The 19,931-nt window shown below is 39.1% G+C and overlaps 2 protein-coding genes across 3 annotated transcripts; both read right to left on the bottom strand.

Moving 5' to 3' along the window:
- Positions 1-617: 617 nt before the first annotated feature.
- rab44 (RAB44, member RAS oncogene family) lies at positions 618-8,005 on the bottom strand. Of its 2 annotated transcripts, XM_071912694.2 has the most exons (9): positions 6,376-8,005; positions 4,573-4,667; positions 4,016-4,104; positions 3,735-3,869; positions 3,568-3,649; positions 2,819-2,933; positions 2,068-2,166; positions 1,859-1,935; positions 618-1,717 (listed from the first exon to the last, which is right to left on the bottom strand). In XM_071912694.2, the coding sequence occupies exons 1-9, from the start codon at positions 7,726-7,728 to the stop codon at positions 1,630-1,632; spliced, it is 2,133 nt and encodes a 710-aa protein (XP_071768795.2). In that variant the 5' UTR covers positions 7,729-8,005; the 3' UTR covers positions 618-1,629. The 2 variants fall into 2 exon arrangements, with proteins under 2 accessions (XP_071768795.2, XP_078140017.1); XM_078283891.1 differs by lacking the exon at positions 3,735-3,869.
- A 5,466-nt stretch (positions 8,006-13,471) lies between these two features.
- On the bottom strand, positions 13,472-19,727 carry srsf3a (serine and arginine rich splicing factor 3a). The gene is made up of 7 exons (XM_071912658.2): positions 19,614-19,727; positions 18,184-18,248; positions 16,899-17,109; positions 16,677-16,811; positions 14,240-14,278; positions 14,038-14,124; positions 13,472-13,880 (listed from the first exon to the last, which is right to left on the bottom strand). The coding sequence occupies exons 2-7, from the start codon at positions 18,188-18,190 to the stop codon at positions 13,853-13,855; spliced, it is 507 nt and encodes a 168-aa protein (XP_071768759.1). The 5' UTR covers positions 18,191-18,248; positions 19,614-19,727; the 3' UTR covers positions 13,472-13,852.
- Between the last annotated feature and the right edge of the window lie 204 nt (positions 19,728-19,931).

Genomic DNA, 19,931 nt, shown 5'->3' with positions numbered 1-19,931 from the left:
TCTCAGTTCCATGTCAATAGGAACATTGTTGTCCTCTTCACTCTGGAGGACACCACGTCCATCAAGAGACAAATGAATTATGCATTTAAGTTGAACATTCTCCAACATTATGTTGGAGGTGAATAAAATGTGTTTAGCCTTCGTAGTGATGATTAGATTGACTGAAATCTAGCTGCACCAGGTCAGAGGCCAGCCTGCTTTTGCCACATGCAGGACATGTCATGCACCTCTGAATTGTCCACAGGGGCCCCCACCTGGCCAAAGTGTTTCTTGCATTGCCTTCTGAAGTAATAAATCAAGCTTGAAACCCAGACTCAATAGCCTATTGGTAAGCTTTTCAACAACAGATGAATTGCCAGCCATTTTGTAAAGAGTCTGACTTGATCCTGAATGTTGTGTTTGCTTTTCCATAATGCTATATAGCCATTGTGGGGGGAAAAACAAAACAAAAAAAATCAAGTTCATAATTCAATAACTGTACAATGTAGAGGATTTAGTCAGTAATAATATTCTAAAATACTACCTTTTTAAAAAGGTACTAATACTACTTCTAAAACTTTAAACATTTTGTGTTATCAATGAGATTAGGTGTTACATTTTCAAATGGGAATATCTCATTTTGGAACAAGACAGATATTGCTTTAATGTAATCATTTGAAATAACACTGGTAAGTCTTTAAGAAGGGCAATTCATCTAACAGACAGAAGATAAAATGTACAAAGCAAAATTATATGGCATCATAGTACTTTGCAAGATAAAACAAATCATTGTTCATCATATCAAAAGGTCCAAATTGTTTCCTTGATAACTCACAACTGTGTATTGTCTTACATACTGCCAAAGAAAGCCTGTGTCAGACATACATGGACATATATTATACATATCAAAACATTAATAACCACATATCTACTCAATTCCTATTTTTGTTAAAGGAAGAGGACATTTTACATGCTCATATGAAGAAGTGAAGCAAGTTCCGCAGATAGGTCACAACTTTCAAAAGAGTATGAGTATCTGTAGACTAAAATCATTCTGAAATTATTCTTTTTATTGATTCACTTTAAATCTTAAAGATTTCCCCAATGGATTGATCAAATTATCAAAAAAAATGATTACATAAAAATATTTTTTTTAATGTAGGACAAGGCACAAGATGTCAAAAAATAGTTCAGTGTGCCACACATTAGCTTGCTTATTACCCCGTTTATTAGTTTGCTACTTTGCTAGTTACTAGCATCAATTTCCATTGACTTTCACGTCAGATATTTAATTGGTTTCATTCCATATGAAGGCAAATTGCTAGAGCCAGGATTGACATTTTTAAGTTATTTAATTTGGTTGCTGTTGGTCACCATGAATGGTATAATTACTCACTGGGATGTGCTGTCCATTGAATTGTTTCTTCATTTTTTTTTTTTTTTATTCAGATATTGTTTAGAGCCCCCTCTATGGCCTCCTCACCCATCACATTTCTGAGCTTATCTGAAAGTGCTCCATTTCTAAAAGTGACACTGTATGAATACCTTTTGAATACCCAACAGAATCACAGTCAACCTGAGGCTCAGGTGTGACTGTTTCACTTGGCAGGAGTTTGCAGTTACTTGAAAAACTGAGACAAAAACATCTGATCAGCAGCAGCCTGATTTCTTCCTCTGTTGAGGCTCTTTGCGTAACACCATGCCTTCCTCTTTTGTGTCAGATTTTTGACACAACATCCTGGCAACAACACAACAGAACAAAATCAGTTGAGTAACTGTAGATAATACAAGACACTTGTGACATGACAGGACACATGCTTGAGAAAGTTCTATGTTTATGATAGTGAAGGCATAGGGCAAAGGAAATGAAATGTATTACCTGGCCACAGTTTCCAAAGACTGCATCACATTTTCACCTGTGGCAGCACTACATTCCATGAAGTCAATGTTGTAGTCCTGTGAAAGGAGAATTATTACCATCAATGTGGGTGTGTGAAAATCATAAAACCATTTAATCCTTTTCTGCTATACCACTGTGAAATGCATCATAACCTAAAAGAGTGAAAGGTAGTAATCACACATCCATACCTTCGCAAGGACTTCCCCCTGATGAGATTGAACCTGCCGTTCTGCACAGTCACTCTTATTCCCAAGAAGTATTATGATCACGTTCTCTACAGCCCCTTCCTACAAAATATGAATTATTCAGATTATTGTTTGGATTCATTGTCATACAAACATCTTTCCACAGACCAATGTTGGAAAATATCAGTGTTTTTCACTTGCAGGTCCTAAGGTGTGTTTTTTTGCACACCAGAAATAAATGTGTGCTGCTGAAAACAGTCCCCATAACAAATGTTAATATTAAGTATTGTTGATGCATTCATCCTCTTTTTTTACACCTCTCAAACTAGCAGCTTGTCTCTGAAAGATATTTTCCATTAGGAACAGAGTGGGAGGTAATGGCATCCGGGTTGACATTTTACATTGTTATGGCATACTGTAGTTACAAGGCACAGTTACTGTAAATATGCGGTAATGTTTTAAATATACAATCCACATCGATTTGTCAATTAGAATTTTGGCTATATTTATATATTTTCTTGAAAAGTTTGACTTTTAGATGGAGAATAAGCAACTTTTGGAACTTCCCTAGCCTATTGTAACAAAAAAAATAATTATAACCCTAAAAAAAAATGTGTAAAACCCATGTTTAGCATTCACATACCAACAGTGCTTGAATAAAAACCTCTAAATATTAGTAAAAAAACATATTTAATTCAATAAATCACTATGTAAACAAAGCCAGTGGTGGGGTGACAGTATTTCAGCACTATACCTGAATACAGCTAACCCAGTAGCGGACGTCTGAGAAGCTCTGGAAGGAAGTGACGTCGTACATCAAGAGAATTGCCTGGGCTTTATGGAACACCTGTCTTGTAATGCTGTGAAACCTTTGGAGGATAGTAAAGAACATAATAATGGTCAATGTGCATAGAGATGCTAGCATCCTTTTTTTTAAATCAGGAGGAGGCAACTAGCTTTCAAAAATTTGTATTGTATGAGAGAAAATAATATAATCAGACACACGGGGCCATGAATACCCCAAAAGGCAGAATTTGTGTTGTTCCAATCATCTTGGACAGTTCAGTCAAAATTTGTGAACAGGAACATGTCTAGCTGTCACCAAGAGAGCCAAGACTCCCTAGAGGTTGTTTTCAAGAGACAAGTCCTGGACCTGTTCCATCGACAGTGAATGAGAGACTGACGTTGTAAACACAGCGAGGGCACACAGGGTGGTTTGTGGGTACGCTGTGTGGATCTCAACTGTTATCACTACAATGAAACCAAGCATGTTTCAATGTAAAACCTCAAACAAACATTCTATTGAATCACCAACGTCAATCTCTAACTCGTCAGTGGAGCAGCTGCTCACTCTCATCTTTCTTGATGAGATGACAGATAGAAGCCTTGTGTCTCTTGTTTCTAGCTTTCGGAGTTGTCCCTTTTCACGAATATTGACTTTGTGAGATCATAGTGACGAGAATTCTGTTTACGGGGGATTTCTGCTTCAAACAGGAAACTTACCTTTCCTGACCTGCTGTATCCCAAAGCTGTAGCACGACTGTTTTCCCATCCACTCTCACAGACTGCATGCATGTATCAATACCTACAAAGTGTATTTAAGCAACATATTTCTGTGTATTTACATATATTTATGACAGCAATCATACGACAAAGAACATGGAGCTTACCAACAGAGGCGCAGAAATCTAAAGAAAACATCCCACTTTGAACCCTTTTCATGAAGGAGGTCTTGCCCACATTGCTATTTCCAACCATCACCACATTATAGCAGTTTGGTCTGAGGTCACCTTCTTTGGAAAAACCTGCAGAAAGAGAAATACATTCTGGTCCATGCATGTTATATTTCCACTTCCACTTATAAAACCTCCCTCTCTTAGCATCTCTGTATCACCAACAGCCTTTTGCCGTGACTCCCATTGCAGTATTTCAGTATTTAAGTTATGTTTACCCAAGGAATGTGTCTTTTCTCTTGCTTGAACCAGGTGGTCTTCAGGGCCTGGGAGTTGATTTGGAGTCTCTTGTTCAGATGCCCTCTGACTGGAAGAGACAACCAAAAGCTGATTCTGTTAAAGTGTGTGTGATTATTTGCAAAAAAGTATTTTAAAATTAAAGATTTGAGATGTTTTAGAGATTCTAGGCAGCTTGCTAACTAGCCTCTTAGCTGGTTTGGTTTTAGCTCGACATCAAACCAAGATATCCAAGAAATAATTGCTAACAAGTAAATAAGAGATTCTCAGATATGCTAAAAATGTTGGTGCAGTGACATTAGATAGGATTAGCTTGCAGGCTAACAAAGAGTTTGTCTAAAGCTATTGTGCTAAGCTGGCTATTTTTACAGTCAATGTGGCTAACACAATTGCTGGGCTTGGGAAGAGGCTGGTGACGTGTGATTGGCTAAATGCTGAGGGGCAAGACAATTAATCCTTCCAGGCGGCAGCCTTGGGGTCGACCGTTCGAGCAAGGAAGAGTGTTTTCACCTCATTGGACCTTCAGGGTAGGACTTACCTCAGGACGCCTACAGGCCTAGAGGGATCTCCAGTACTTGAGATGCTGCTGCTGGATGACGGTTTCTGGCCACTTTTATCATATGAAGTGACAACCTACAAAGGCAAAAAGATTTTTCTTAAAGAACTGCATGTGGACAGTTTCCTTAAAGTAATAATCTGTGACATTTTCATATACGTAAATGTCCTTTCCTATACTCTCTATCACCGATTTATATATTGTTATAAAACAATGTTGAATCATCCTATGTCCAGTTCATGAAAGCTTTTACATTTGCTGTGCTGTCGGGTAAGTCTTTACCGTGAAAAATCCTCTGGCGCACAGGAGGTGATGCATTTTATGTTTGTGGCAGCATCAACAGCAGTTGGTTTAGAATAAATAGAAGAACTAAGTAGTTAGCATGACCAGTAATAGCCACCATGGATGAACAGACAAAGAAAAGACTGGTGGTACCAGTATACTCAAGCTTCATCAAGAGAAAATCCACAGAAAAAGACATTATAGTACTGGGTGACACTTTGATTTGAAATAATCTCTGGGAAATGCAGTGCAAAACACCACAGTTTATCACCAAAGATGTTGCCAAAATAATAATAATTAAATAAAAAAAGATTACCATTTTCAAGACAACGTGAAATGGCATTTTGAGTGTGTTTTGTGTTGTAACTCAACACATTTCCAGCTGAAACCGAATGTTGGAGCAGGACGTAATGTTGGGAGGGACTGTTCAAAAGTGGGCAGACGTGGACCATAGCAAACATACAAAGTGACTCAGAAGAACTGGATGCTAGTCTGCATTCCACTGTAGAGGATCACTTGCCTCCTCCAAACCCTCCATCACCCCCACTACAGGAGCAAGCAGAGGAGGAAAACCTTGCAGTGCAGCAAGCGAGGAGGAAGTGGGAGGCATATTTTGATGTTGCCACACTCGTGTCACTATTTAAGTTGCCATTCGTGTCGCTATGAAAGTTTTTTATTCTATGAGGATATTATTGGTAGGAGTATTAGATATGTAGATATGGTTGGTTGTTCTACATAAGTTTTCAGATAGGGTTTTCATTTGACATAAGATTCTTCACGGGCTGTCATTTAGGCCTACGTAACTACATAAACAGTTTATATAGTTATATAGGCTTAAAAGTCTTAATATCAAACCAACCATCATCATTAAGATCGAGAGGTCAGATACATTTTAATGTTCTTCTTCCCACCATGCAAAACTTGTACTTGGGACCGCAAGTTCATTTTGTTCTTTTCGCAACAGACATTTGTCAGGTCAGTGTTCAAGAGGTTTTATCTAAATGAGAAGAACAATATGTATGAACACCACCACTTGTCCAAATAAGGGCCATTCACAACAGGCTAAAATGAAAAATAATAAACTAAAATGTCATCTAAGACCCTAAGATCTATTTGTTCTCTAATCAACAAAAAATGCAGCCCATCTTTGAGGATTTCAACATTACCTCCATGTCAAAAGGGATGCCAAGAAAATGTATGTGACTTTTTATTTAGTATAACTAGTTGCATTGTTAAAAACTATTGTGAGCTGTATGTCAATTAAATTCAAATTTGAAACAATCATAGATGACGATTTCTACTAGGAATTGTGAGACAGACCAACCACTTTCATTTTGATATAATTGCTGTTAAATTAATTTTACCTTTTACCATAGCAGGGGTTTTGTTTTAATACCTATATTATAACATATAACTTTCAAATGTTTTTGATCCAAAAGCAATTACATTCCCAAAACATTCACACACTTTTTCTTGCCACTATAAAGTATCTTTGCTTCTTACCTCTTCAAAGGTCCCGATGGCACTTTCTTCTGTCTTACTTTTGAGATCTCTTCCATCTCCTGCATCTGTTATTTTGTCCTCACACTCAGTTGGGTCTTCATGGTGTTGGTGTCCTCGTGACTTGCGGTTAGACCCCATTTTTCTTCTCCTCCCTCCAGATTTTGATTCTGAGAGTAGATCATGTTCAGGAAAAGTGGCTGATTTTGAAGGGAGACAACTTGGAGTTAAGTGACGCTCTGTTTCAGGATTTTCTTCAATTCCCAAAACTGACTGGTGGCTGCACTCCTTCATTGTTTCAAATATTTTTTCTCTCTCCTTCTCAGAGTCACCATCTTTGTGTTCCATTTGAAGTTGTAATGTTTTGATGCTCGACTCACTTTCAGCCATTATGGCATCTCCTACATTCTTTGCGATCTCTGACTTCTCATTATCTGCCTCCTGTTTCCTATGCAATTCTTCCCCTTTGGGTCTTAGATTCCTGCGAGTGGAGCCCATCTTTTTTCTCCTGTTTGCTGGATTGGAAACTTCACTTTCATTTTTTATCTCAATTTTTATATTGTGAGCTTCTTCACTCATGTTTGGTTCTTGTATAGTAGTCTGTGCATTCTCATCTCCTTCCCCAGTTCCTCCGCTGTCCTCAGACTTCACAATTTCAAAATCTACCTCATCTTTTTTAATATCTTGGTCCTGTATTTCACCAGTGATGTTTTCAATGGTTTCCTGATGTTCTTGTTCTTCTTTGATCACATCATCGGGTTTATACATAGTATTCAAAGATGTTTCTGTGTTTTCAGTTTGCGATACCTCTTCAGTTTCCATCACTAATAACTTCACCACCATTTCCTTAGTTTCTTTGAGTGCCTCCTCTGTCACTTCATCACCTTTTTCACCATGTAGACTTCTTGGAATTGAGTCTGTCGTTCTTCCTTCAGTAGTTTTAGGCTCATTATCTATCATCTCTTTGTTATCTGTTATCTGGATTACTGCTGATTTACAGGCTGTCAAAAAGAAGCCACCAACATCCTCGTTAGCTGTGTTCTCAAATGGGTCCAACTGTCTGTTGCTCCCCATTTGAATACCCATATTTATGTCTTCTTTTTGATTAATTGATTGCGTTGAAATATCTGCACGGGTCATGTCTGATGCACCTTTGTCAATTTCCCTCTCTTCCAGTACCACATGCAGGTCACTGGTATTACATTTAGCCTCAACTATTGTTTTCAACTCGGCTTCAAACGACTCCTGATTTCTCATGTCAACTTCTGTGTTCAAGTTGCCTTCCTTTGTTTCATCTTTGTTGTCTGTTCCTCCCTCTTGTTTCCTACCGTGTTGCATCCTGCGAGTGGAACCCATCTTTCTCCTCTTCCCTGTGGATTTTATCTGAGGAATTTCATCAAGATCTTTGTTCTGAGAGGGTCTGTCCAATATCCCTTGTTGGCTTTGATGTACATCAGTTGCATCTGCATCACTTTGCTCAGATACATGCACAACCGGCTCTGGGAATTCTTTTCTGAGATATTCCTCATGACAAATGTCAAATGCAGCCAATGTGTCAGAGAGAACATTTTTATTTTGTGCAGCAGGAAGCAATTCACTGCATGAGATCTCACGTGAAGTGTTTATTTCTTGGGCGGTGTGGTCCTCCTTTGCAGGATGTCCAAATTGCTCTCCAACTTCATCTTTTTCAGAAACAACTTGTACACCCATTGAGCCCTCTGCTTCTGTATCATATTTTTCTCCAATTTCTGTTTCAGGATTTTCTTCAATTCCAAAAACTGACTGGTGGCTGCACTCCTTCGTTGTTTCAAATATTTTTTCTTTCTCCTTCTCAGAGTCACCATCTTTGTGTTCCATTTGAAGTTGTAATGTTTTGATGCTCGACTCACTTTCAGCCATTATGGCATCTCCTACATTCTTTGCGATCTCTGACATCTCATTATCTGCCTCCTGTTTCCTATGCAATTCTTCCCCTTTGGGTCTTAGATTCCTGCGAGTGGAGCCCATCTTTCTTCTCCTGTTTGCTGGATTGGAATCTTCACTTGCATTTTTTATCTCAATTTTTATATTGTGAGCTTCTTCACTCATGTTGTTTGGTTCTTGTATAGTAGTCTGTGCATTGTCATCTCCTTCCCCAGTTCCTCCGCTGTCCTCAGACTTCACAATTTCAAAGTCTACCTCATTCACATTAGATGTCTCCTCTGGTTTCGAAACCTTATCTTTTTTAATATCTTGGTCCTGTATTTCACCAGTGATGTTTTCAATGGTTTCCTGATGTTCTTGTTCTTCTTTGATCACATCATCGGGTTTATACATAGTATTCAATGATGTTTCTGTGTTTTCAGTTTGCGATACCTCTTCAGTTTCCATCACTGATAACTTCACCGCCATTTCCTTAGTTTCTTTGAGTGCCTCCTCTGTCACTTCATTATCTTTTCCAACATGTAGACTTCTTGGAGTTGAGTCTATCGTTTTTCCTTCAGTAGTTTTAGGCTCATTATCTATCATCTCTTCATTATCTGTTATCTGGATTACTGCAGATTTACAAGTTGTCAAAAAGAAGCCACCGACATCCTCATTAGCTGTGTTCTCATGTACAGTCTCTTTGGGTTCATTATGATGGTTAGGAGTATGTGACTGTCTGTTGCTCCCCATTTGAATACCCATATTGACAATGTTTTCTTCTTGATTAATTGATTGTGTTGAAATATCTGCATGGGTCATGTATGATGCACCTTTGTCAATTTCCCTCTCTTCCAGTACCACATGCAGGTCACTGGTATTACATTTAGCCTCAACTATTGTTTTCAACTCGGCTTCAAACGACTCCTGATTTCTCATGTCAACTTCTGTGTTCAAGTTGCCTTCCTTTGTTTCATCTTTGTTGTCTGTTCCTCCCTCTTGTTTCCTACCGTGTTGCATCCTGCGAGTGGAACCCATCTTTCTCCTCTTCCCTGTGGATTTTATCTGAGGAATTTCATCAAGATCTTTGTTCTGAGAGGGTCTGTCCAATATCCCTTGTTGGCTTTGATGTACATCAGTTGCATCTGCATCACTTTGCTCAGATACATGCACAACCGGCTCTGGGAATTCTTTTCTGAGATCTTCCTCATGACAAATGTCAAATGCAGCCAATGTGTCAGAGAGAACATTTTTATTTTGTGCAGCAGGAAGCAATTCACTGTATGAGATCTCACGTGAAGTGTTTATTTCTTGGGCTGTGTGGTCCTCCTTTGCAGGATCTCCAAATTGCTCTCCAACTTCATCTTCTTCAGAAACAACTTGTACACCCATTGAGCCCTCTGCTTCTGTATCACATTTTTCTCCAATTTCTATTACGTCTTTTTTTGTGAAATCTTCCACAGTTTCTATCACTTCATTTGTCTCTTTCATATGAAATTCTTGTCTTGTTGCTTCTTTGTCACAATATATAACTTCCATTGTTTGGTCCTGAAAGGTTTCTTCCTGGTTAAGTTCGTCCAAAGTGCTTGTCCTTGATTCCATTATTTTAAATTCCTCATATCCTGTAAACTCACTTCCACTCTCAAGCTCTTCTATCAATTTCTTCTCTTCCTCCTTTTCACTGACTTTTTCAGTAGATTTCACAAGGCCATGTGTTTCTGAGCTTGAACAAATTTCTGTTGTCATAGTTTTACTGTTTGTCTGGATCTGGGACAAAAGTGTGTCCTCCTCCATATTTTCTGTGTTCGTTTGCTCTCTTAGACTCACAGAATTGTCCTGTGGTGGGGAGTCCAAAGGGTCATCTCTCTCCCTTGATTGGCTTTGGGCCTCTTCACTTGATGAATAAGGTTGCCAACCACTGATTGAAAGATTTAGATCTGTCATGTTATCCAGTTGGTGGGTCTCTACCAGTGGGGAATCGATATTGTGACTCGTTTTTTCATATGATGTGGATTTAATTAATGCAGGTGTGACTCTTTCAGGCAGGGGCTCCATGTTAGTACAGGATGTTTCGTTTGATTGGCTGCTGCACTCAGCCTTGAAATCTATAGGCATCTCTATTTTTTCCATATTAACATCTTCATGATTGTCATTGTCTTTGTGTTGTTTTAGTTTATCTCGAAAAGTCCTGCGAGTTGATGCCATCTTTCTTCTCCTCCCTGTGGAATTGGATATGTCAGTACGCTCACCAGCACACAAACCACTATCTGAATGCAGAGTTTGCAAAGAGGATTCATTGTCCTCAGTTTCACATGGGAGTCTCTCCCCCTCCTGATGAACTATATCTTCAGCAATGGCTTTCATATCACCCCCCACTTGGCCTTTATCCACATATACTGGGCCTGGTGCAGTGTCTGCTCTTTCTATTGTGTTGATCCTTGGTTCTCCGGAATCATACACATAATCATCCTCATGTCTCTGGTTTAAAACCTCTGAATTGCTTTGCTTTGTCGGATGCCCATCCAGTTTGTTGTCAGGATTTGAAACTTCTTGCTCGTTTGCAGAATCATCAACACTTTTCACAATCAACTCAGATTGGTATGTGTCTCCGATTTCAACATTGACATCTGTCAAATTACCAAAAGGGCTTTCAAGATTTCTTGCAGCATCATGTATCTGAATCGGATGCATTTCTTTTATTTGTGTTGGCTTAACCTCCTGTTCATGCACTTTGTTATTTACAGCATCCTCTGACTGGTGTAATTGGGTGAAAGGATTTGCATCTAGGTGAGATAATTTGAAATTTTGTCTCTCATCTGTAGGCAACTCCTCTGTGGGTAATTGCTCATTGATACATTCAAGATCAGTAGGTTCTACTGGTCTGCTTTCTTCTGTGATTATCACTGGTTTGTTAGGAGACTCTGTGTCTTCTACTTTTGTGCGTGACTCACTCACCAAATAGTTAGCCTGTAAATTTCCAGATTGTCTCAACAATTCCATTGCCTCGTCTCTTTCCTTGTTTTCTTTATCCATTACAGAATGTACACTTGGAAGTTCATCTGGCATCTCCCTGGAATTTGATTGATCAGTCATCTGGTGATCTATTGGAGGAACTGAATCTAAAATGAAACTAGACATCTCAGACATGCCAACAAAATGTGCATTGCTTTTGACATGATCACTGACTTCTTCACTCTGAAAAGTGTGAAATATGTCCATTCCTTCAAGCATAATTTCTGATGATTTGCAAAAATCAGCCACTTCCAGTTTATTGTCATCCGCTCTTTCATGACCATCTTCTACTACATTTTCACTTTTGGGAATTAAACTTTCAAGGAAAGCCTCTGGACAGTTTGTTGCAGTGGGGTTCTGAAACTCAAAAGAATCATCAGGAATAGTGGATGAACACATAGAGCTGTCATGAGACATGATGTCATGCTCACTCCCTTGACTCAATTCTTCCTGCTTCATTTCCTCACTTGCTAGTGTTGACATTTCTCCCGGTTCATCTTGGATTGTTTGCTCATCAAGCATTACCTCCCTTCGTCTCGCAATACTATTTTCACTCAACTCTCGACTTTCCTCTCTGAAAGATTCATTTTTCTCTGTCAACATCTTCATATTTTCTGTGCTCGTGTCTTCATTACACTTGTTTTCAGGATTTGTCTCCTCTCCTTGATTTTCAGAATGCCTGAATTGTATATGTGAGAGGTCTGGCTCTACAAAGTCCTGTGATTGGTAGGAGGCTGACTCCATTTCAGTGGTACCAGGAAGCAATTTGCTGCTTTGGTTAAAGAGAGCTTCATTACTTGTGGCTTTTTCTACAACTTCCTCTCTAGCTTCGTGGCATGATTCAGCAATGGAGTCCTTGACGTGTTGTCTTCCTTTAATTCTCCGGCTAGACCCAAGTTTTCTTCTATTCCCTGTGACTTCTGACGAAGCCAAATGTTTGCTTCCAGATTCAGTATTTTCTTCTGTCATGTGGTCTTGTACTGCAGAGGGATTGTCAGTTTTGTGAAACTCATCATCAGCCTCAGATTTTTCATTTTGGTTTGATACCCGGCGGCGAGATGAGCCAATTCTTGTTTTCCTTGCTCTTTGACCTGACATGGCTTATTCTTCCCTCCTAAAGCATATGTTGCATCATGTTAAATCATCAATACATCAAGTTGAAATGTACCCTGTCCACCATAACATTAACTGAGTCTAGTGCAAAACTAAATCATCTCTGCACCTTATTTCTTGCTAGAAGTCCCCGTCTGGAACTATTTGCAAATATTTCAATCGATCACACCACTCCCTAACCCCATACACAAGCTGAATATTGGTGTGTTTGTTTTTTTTTTTTTAACATATTTTACTTATTCAGTTCCTTTTTAAATGATCTATTGCCAAATTAACATCAACACTAAAAGAAAATTGGTTTATAGCACCAATAAGTTAGGTATATCATGCGTATTTTAAGTACGGTCAAAAAAGTTTTTTTTTTTCCGGTCAAAAAAAGTTTCAACCATGCAAAGTACTTACCACCAAAATCCGTTATTCAGTCCTCTTACCACACGAGCAGCTTCGTATGTGATCAGCCTCTGGTGAACAGTATTGTTCACTGCATTTTAGTGACGTTTTGCACATGGTCCCTTTACACGGCAACATGGTTTCCTGTGTGATTCACAGTTGCAGCTCTAAAGCTAAATGTTTTCAACATACTTCCTGGATTGAGTCAAGCTTCATTTTCCGCATTTACTTTAAAAGATCACTTCACTTTTGAGTCTTTCTACTCAGCTAGGTTTGCAGCATTACCATCATCTCTACCCAGATATGACACTGAATCGATATAAAATGTATAAAGGACACAACATGCAGATAACATTACCTTAAAACAATTTATTGAACAAGCTTTTTAATAACTGCTGCAACACAAATTTCCAGTGGATCAAGCAAAGTTGAGGAGTAAAAGCCTTCTTTTGCAAAAGTGATGGAGGTAAAGCCCAGAATTACAGACGACTGAATAGTAAGGAAGCTTCAAGGACAGCCTGCAAACAAGAGCACCACTACCACCTTGTAAAATTAGACAGTGAATTTAAGTTTTATGCATCTGGTATAAAGTATGCTTCTTCCATAGCTGATGCACCTCATCTAACACCTCACCAGTAATGCAAGAGACAACAGAGGAAAAAAAAAACAAAAATCAGAAACATTAAAAACATCAAATTAACTTTAATCAAAACAGTTAAAAAAAAACAAAAAACAGGATGTTCATGGAAAGTAAAATCCCAGTATTCCATCTCAAAACATGCAAGGCAAGACAGTATTCATGTGAATTGCAAATTCAAAGACAAAACATGTTTCAACAGAGTAAAGGGGAAAATCGTCAAAATCAACATTTGCTATAAGAACTGACATAAGGGAAAATTAGACTTACGTCCTTAGTTAATTCAACAGATCGTTACTACACAATATGCAAGGTGGACAACAAGGTTGTCTTGAACTGGAAAAAAAAATCTAAAAAGAAAAACAAGACTATAAAAATTTTCACAACCATAACAGGATTCTGCACATGGATCATCCTTTGATGTCTTCATTTCCTCTCGTTAGACCGGGAGCGACTGTAAAATGAATGAACAACTGAATAAATGCCAAAGACTGAGAACTTAAAAAAACAACAAAAAAACAAAATCAAGCTTGTGTACCTACAGCCAGTCATATGTGACTCTACAAGGGAATTTCGAGGATCGTTACAAATGTGCACACTAACACACTCACCTCCTTGATCGTGAGAACGATCTTGAGGGCTTATGGTTCCTGTCTCTGGACAGAGACCTATCTCTGCGCCTGTCTCTTGAAACAGACCTGGTGAACAAAACCACAAAGTATAGACAACATTTAACATGTATTAATATCATTCATTTTTGATAAGAACATGGTTACAATCACAGTGGAGACAAACAGGTGTTCATAGGCTTACCTGCTGCGACTGCGGCTGAAGCTCCTCCTCCTCGGTGATCTAAGGTGTAGGTGTGGTGAAAAAAAAAACAAAGAAAACATTTAGGATATAGGGAATTTAATAATGTCCCGTTCCATCACTTAACCTCTGGCATTCTTGATCCTTAAGGAAACATGGTCACGCGTGGAAACGTGGTTACACGTAGTTCCTTGACTAACAGGAGGATCATCTGCATCCGTGAACTGAATCAAGACATAGACCCATTCCACTCATTAAAAAGGGAACTTTTTCCAATGAGCACCAATCTTGGAGCCAGATTAGCGAATAAGAGACAAGATCAAGGCTCGACATTAAGGCTCACCTGGGACAAACACCAAGTAAAACATGGTAAAAGTTGCCAAATATGACAAGTGGGAAAAAAAACCAATTGTTACTACAAAATTGGCTTATAACACTGCAGGTGAAATACACTTTATTGTTCAACAACACCTGTAGCTTAATGCGTGGAAAATGATCTCCACAAAAGTAAATTGCTCCTAACAGCGAATCTGCAAGGACTGTCATCAGGTAGCACTGAAGCCACTTGCAATCTGCATGTTTTGGCTTTAAAGGTTATCATTCGCTCAGGATTAGGAGCTGCAAAATAACCTTGACTGAACTGTGCTCCTTATAAAAAAAAATATTAAAAAAAAAAAATCTGGAAACTAGTACACTGGAAGTGACAGAACATCTCTCCATGTAAAAAGGGACAGCAAACAATTATTTTGTCTCTATACTTCTCAACAGTACTTTTAGTTGGACATAAAAAAAATAAAATCTTAAATTTATTCCCATAAACAATTGCTCAAAATGGCTTAATGTCGAGCCATGAAAATGCACTCTGCACAATTAGATAGAGCACACCTGATAAATTTTCTTCTTTGAATTTTTCAAGCTGTAGTTAAAAACTGACAGCCAACAGCTCCTTGACCACAACTTTTGAGCTCAAGGTTTTAAGTTTTGCAGCTCTGTACTATGGGAAGGACTTCTAAAATTCTTCTAATGGTCTAAATTACATAATTGCTGAGGGAAAACTGTCAAGCAGCTTTGAAAGCTAGATTAAGCATAAAATCTACAAAGAGCAGGATAAAAGCAACTTACTATTTTGGGGGATTTGGACAAGATAGAAATGACGCAAGGAAGCCAGACTGGCGGTGAGGGAGGTCGAATTGCAGAGAGGATTTGCCACATGATGCGAATGTTGGAGAAATGAAGTTGCTTGGTTGGCTGGTTGGAGGGGGTAGTTGTAGATTTTCCCTGCCTTTTAGGGGGGGATGGGTGGGGGGAGGGGTGTAAGCCATGGGCTGTTCCCGTAGATAGTTGTGTTGACAATAGAAAAAGTAAAAACGCTGATTGGTCGATAATGTGAAGTGGGCCGCTGTCGATTGGGTTAAGGTTGGAGGAAGAAGAGGAGGATGCTGGGAACTGCATGCTCAGGAACCAAAAGGTTGGTGGAACCTGACGACTGGCGGTGCGCCTGGGTCATGTGACAACACCAGCCAAGCTGATTGGGGCACGCTGGTCAGCAGTCACATGATGTGAAAGAGGACTAGTTGACTGACTCAGATGGTGAGAAGCGTGGTGGTGACTCTGCAACGGGGTTCAGTTTTATTAATATAGATGGCAACTGAACTGAGAAATAAAACAAAATTTACATCTGTAGAAAATAAATGATCTAAAGTTTACCTATAAAAATGTTTGATGGATGATGAAGTGCTAACTCTCTGTCACTTAAGAAGTTTCCTTAAAGCAATTTCACTTTGGTAGAGCATTGCCATTTTTTAAACACACATACCTTGGTAAGAGTTCATGAACAGTCAACCTCTTATATAAGCTGCCCTGGGAATTGGTGGCCAGAATTGCTCCTCAGACTATTTTCCTGACTCTTAACAATTGCACACAAACAAAATGACTTTTCAAAAAGTAGGGGAAAAAATAATTTTGGGAACATCATGACAGTTCATGTGCGAGGATAACGCCTTTTAGACTGTGCTTTCACATGAAAGCAAGTGAGTGACATCACAATGGATACCTAGAGCAGCGAGATTTGCAGGTTGACCATTGATGAACTCACATTTGGGAATGCATGCTAAAAATGAAAATATTCCACTTAAGTGACCCATAGCACCAAGAATAGACAAAAATTGAATTTAAGCCATGACAATGACCAATTAGAAACTTTACTCCCTACTATACTCTCTGAAACTTAACAAAAGCTGACCCGTAGGGCCAATTTTTAGGCGGTTGGCATATTTAAACAGCTTTGCCTAACTAATTGATATTTGGGAAGAGTGAAACAGCTAAAGATTAAAGTGTGTGGGGAATGTGATATCTGCTTTGTCATTTGCACTTCACAAATGTATTACAATATGAAGCAGAAGTAAAACAGTAAAATGAATTTTAGGTAGGAAAGATTTACCTGCGTCTGACTGGAGGACTACGGCGCCTGTAGTCGTCCCGGGGGCGTCTACTCCAGGATGGAGGAGGTCCGCGGCTCCTTGAGCGCTTTTCCCCATTGGATAACTCGACACGCACTCTACAGCCACACATAGTCCTAAACACAAGTCATCACATGAGGGTCAATGCACAAAGATTAATGCAACAAAAGAAATAACAACTAAAATCGGGTTTTAAGTCTTACCTTCCATCCAGTTCTCTCACAGCATCAGTTGCATCTCTGGGATCTTCAAACTCTACAAAAGCAAAGCCTGGGGGGTTCCTGGCGACCCATACGCTCCGTAATGGACCGTAGTACCCAAAAGCCCTTTCTAACTCTGTTTTATTCCCATTATTTCCTAAATTTCCAACGTAGACCTTGCAGTCAAGGGGACAGTCTCTATGAAGAGAAGGATCTGAGAGGAAGGGAGGGAGAGAGAGGCAAGAAATAAGATGTAGGTAGCATGTAGCATGTGTATGGTCATTAGTTACTCTGAATCATCCATGAAAGCCTACTGGTAGGTTGTTACAGAGATAGGACTATGTTCAAACTGCACTTTTTTGGGGGGTGTTGAGTAGGGATGCACCGATGCCACTTTTTCAATGCCGATACCGATTACGAGTATGAAAGTTTAAGTATCGGCCGATACCGAGTACCGATCTGATCCATTGCTTTTACTGAACAGTGCAGGCTTACTTCCTTAGTTTGGGGTCAATGGACAAAATTATTGAGATAAAATCTTTGTTTTTCCCACTGTTTGAGAAATACAGGCTTCTATGTGCCACAAATGCATAAAATCAAGACAGTTTGCTTTTATTTCTTACATGTTACTCATGGCTTTCGGTATCAGATTTTAGTCTTGGGTAAAATCTCTGATACTGATATTCCATTTTAGCCTGGTATCGGCACCGATACCGATATCGGTATCGGTGTTGAGTGATCCCTAGTGTTGAGTACCTGATTCAAATGTCCCAAGTCTTTTTTTGACCAACTACAACTAGCACTTGGACAATGGTCCAAATGGGACAATGAAAACCTTTTCAGTCATTCAATTCTTTATGAACAAATTCCCAGGACATTTTTTTCAATGACTTTTCCAGGTCTGGAAAAATAAATGTTTGATTTCCACTACCTAATACTGTGCAAATACACAGGAACTAGTTGCTGGTGCATGTGTTACCAAATTAGGTGGAGAGAAAATTTTGGAGGGAAAGTTTATTGCTTACATTTCTTTGCCACTTTCGCAGGAATATTCACTATCTTATCTTGTAGTACTAGTTATACCAGTTTGTCAGCCTTTCAGTGTTCTTATTAATGCTGTGGAATGGCGTGAAGTGGTGTGAACTTTTGAAGTAAAGAGACCTACTTTAAAATGTAATCAAATACATGCCTATCCGATTAAGATTAAACAATAATGCCTTCAAGAAATGATACAACACAATATACAAACAGTCAGACAGAACACCAAGAGAGTAATATGTCATCATACCTCCCATTTCACCTAGTCCAGATATCTTTTGGAGTCGTATTTCTGAGTTGTATCGTCAGGTGTGCCTACAAGGAAAAAAGAGGGGGGAAATAGGAAGCTGCATGAGGAGGGAATCTCAGGTGGGTGAGAACAGTTGTTGACCAGAGTGCATCCCAAGACTTTTCACTACTGCTCTTTTCTTAACCCCACCCAGCACTACTAGGGCTGATGAAAAAAAATCTCTATGGCATCATGATTTAATTTTGTCAGATTCAGAACAGCTTCTTCAAATCCTAGCATTGACACTTGGAATGCACGTTATATTTTACAGCAATAGAACAAGAGGGCACTTAATTTCTGGCTTTAATCTTCGACTCTACTGGTCTGGTGGCACAGTTCGGCTTAAGTTAATGCAGTAGTCTGACCAAACCGTCTCTCTCCACTGGCTCTACAGTGAAGCCCCAGCAAGCCTCAAGGCAGATATGTGGGTGCAGTTAAGATTTTGAAACAAAACGAAAAGAAACTAACTCGATAAAAGCCAGTTTGTCAAATGTGTCTTTCAACTTTGAAGCACTCCGGTAACATGTCGAACTTAACGTGATCACCTGTATGCAACTGTTTACTGTAGCCAAGTGGGCAAATAACTTAAAATGGCAATCTAGAATTTGCATATTGAGTCGCATCCTGTAGACAATAGTGATGAATCGACAATTGATTTAACGTCAAGTTATGACTCCAATATTCACAATCGAATCGTGAGATTCACAAAGATTTCCACCCTACTCACTAAGAAGCAACTAGGACGAGAGGAGAGCACAAATTAGGCCCGCTGGATGCGCTTCTTTGTTTTAGACGAGTTTGATTAATGAAGGCCGTATACCAAAAATTGCGCTCTGAAAGGTGCCCGTAACTCAATACATTTAGAAAATAACAATTATTTAAGTATGCAACCTCGACACAATAGTTGATCAAAATCCTAAGCACTGCTCACAATAAATGGCCTTTTCCTTTAAGCGTTAACGTTAGCTCTAAGGCAGTGAGCTAATACTAGCTAGCTAACCTGTTAGCTACCGACAGTCGGTCGCGTGTCTAAAACGGTAGCGCTGTGTTCATTAACTTTAGCTGGTTAATGAGGCATTTTTGGCTCACTTAACCACAATACATTGTCAATGAATTCAATTGGTTATAACTTAACAAACATATTTAGCTAGCTAAGATGGCTAACCCACATGAAGACACTGGCGATATGTTAGCTGGCAAAGAAAGAATGTGGTAGCTAGCTAAGTTAACATTAGCCATGGCGGCGTGGCGAAAATAGTATTAACTAGGTTCTAGATCCACCCGGATGAGCTAACGTTAATGTTTCTTGATAGACGACGTGGTGGTAGCAAAGCAAATTAATCTGTTTTAGAGAGATAGCTGTTTTTTAGCTATTAATCAACAAATATTACCTGCAAATGACACGCCGCCCGTTTCCAGTAGCTAACTAGCTTAACTTCAGATGTTGTTAGCAGAGCGGAAGAAAGGAAGCAAATCCGTTATTAACTTCCTCCTTATTCTTCTTCGTCTATCTGTAAAATGGCGGGTCGAAAACCAAAATGAAGGTGCATACCGCAACCTACTGGACGAATGTGTAATGCCACGGTACTACATCTGTTCAAAACTCACTACAACGCTTTCTTAGTAATTCCTGTTAAAGCTATTTCAGAGAGAAATCGAAAGCCCAGCAGAGTAATGTATTGCACCACACTATACTCTGATGAAACTGA

The sequence above is a fragment of the Centroberyx gerrardi genome, chromosome 5 (genome assembly GCF_048128805.1).
Source record: "Centroberyx gerrardi isolate f3 chromosome 5, fCenGer3.hap1.cur.20231027, whole genome shotgun sequence".
NCBI classification, from domain to species: domain Eukaryota; kingdom Metazoa; phylum Chordata; class Actinopteri; order Beryciformes; family Berycidae; genus Centroberyx; species Centroberyx gerrardi.
Note: the sequence above shows the minus strand (reverse complement) of the source record. Positions and strands in the feature narration are given on the sequence as shown.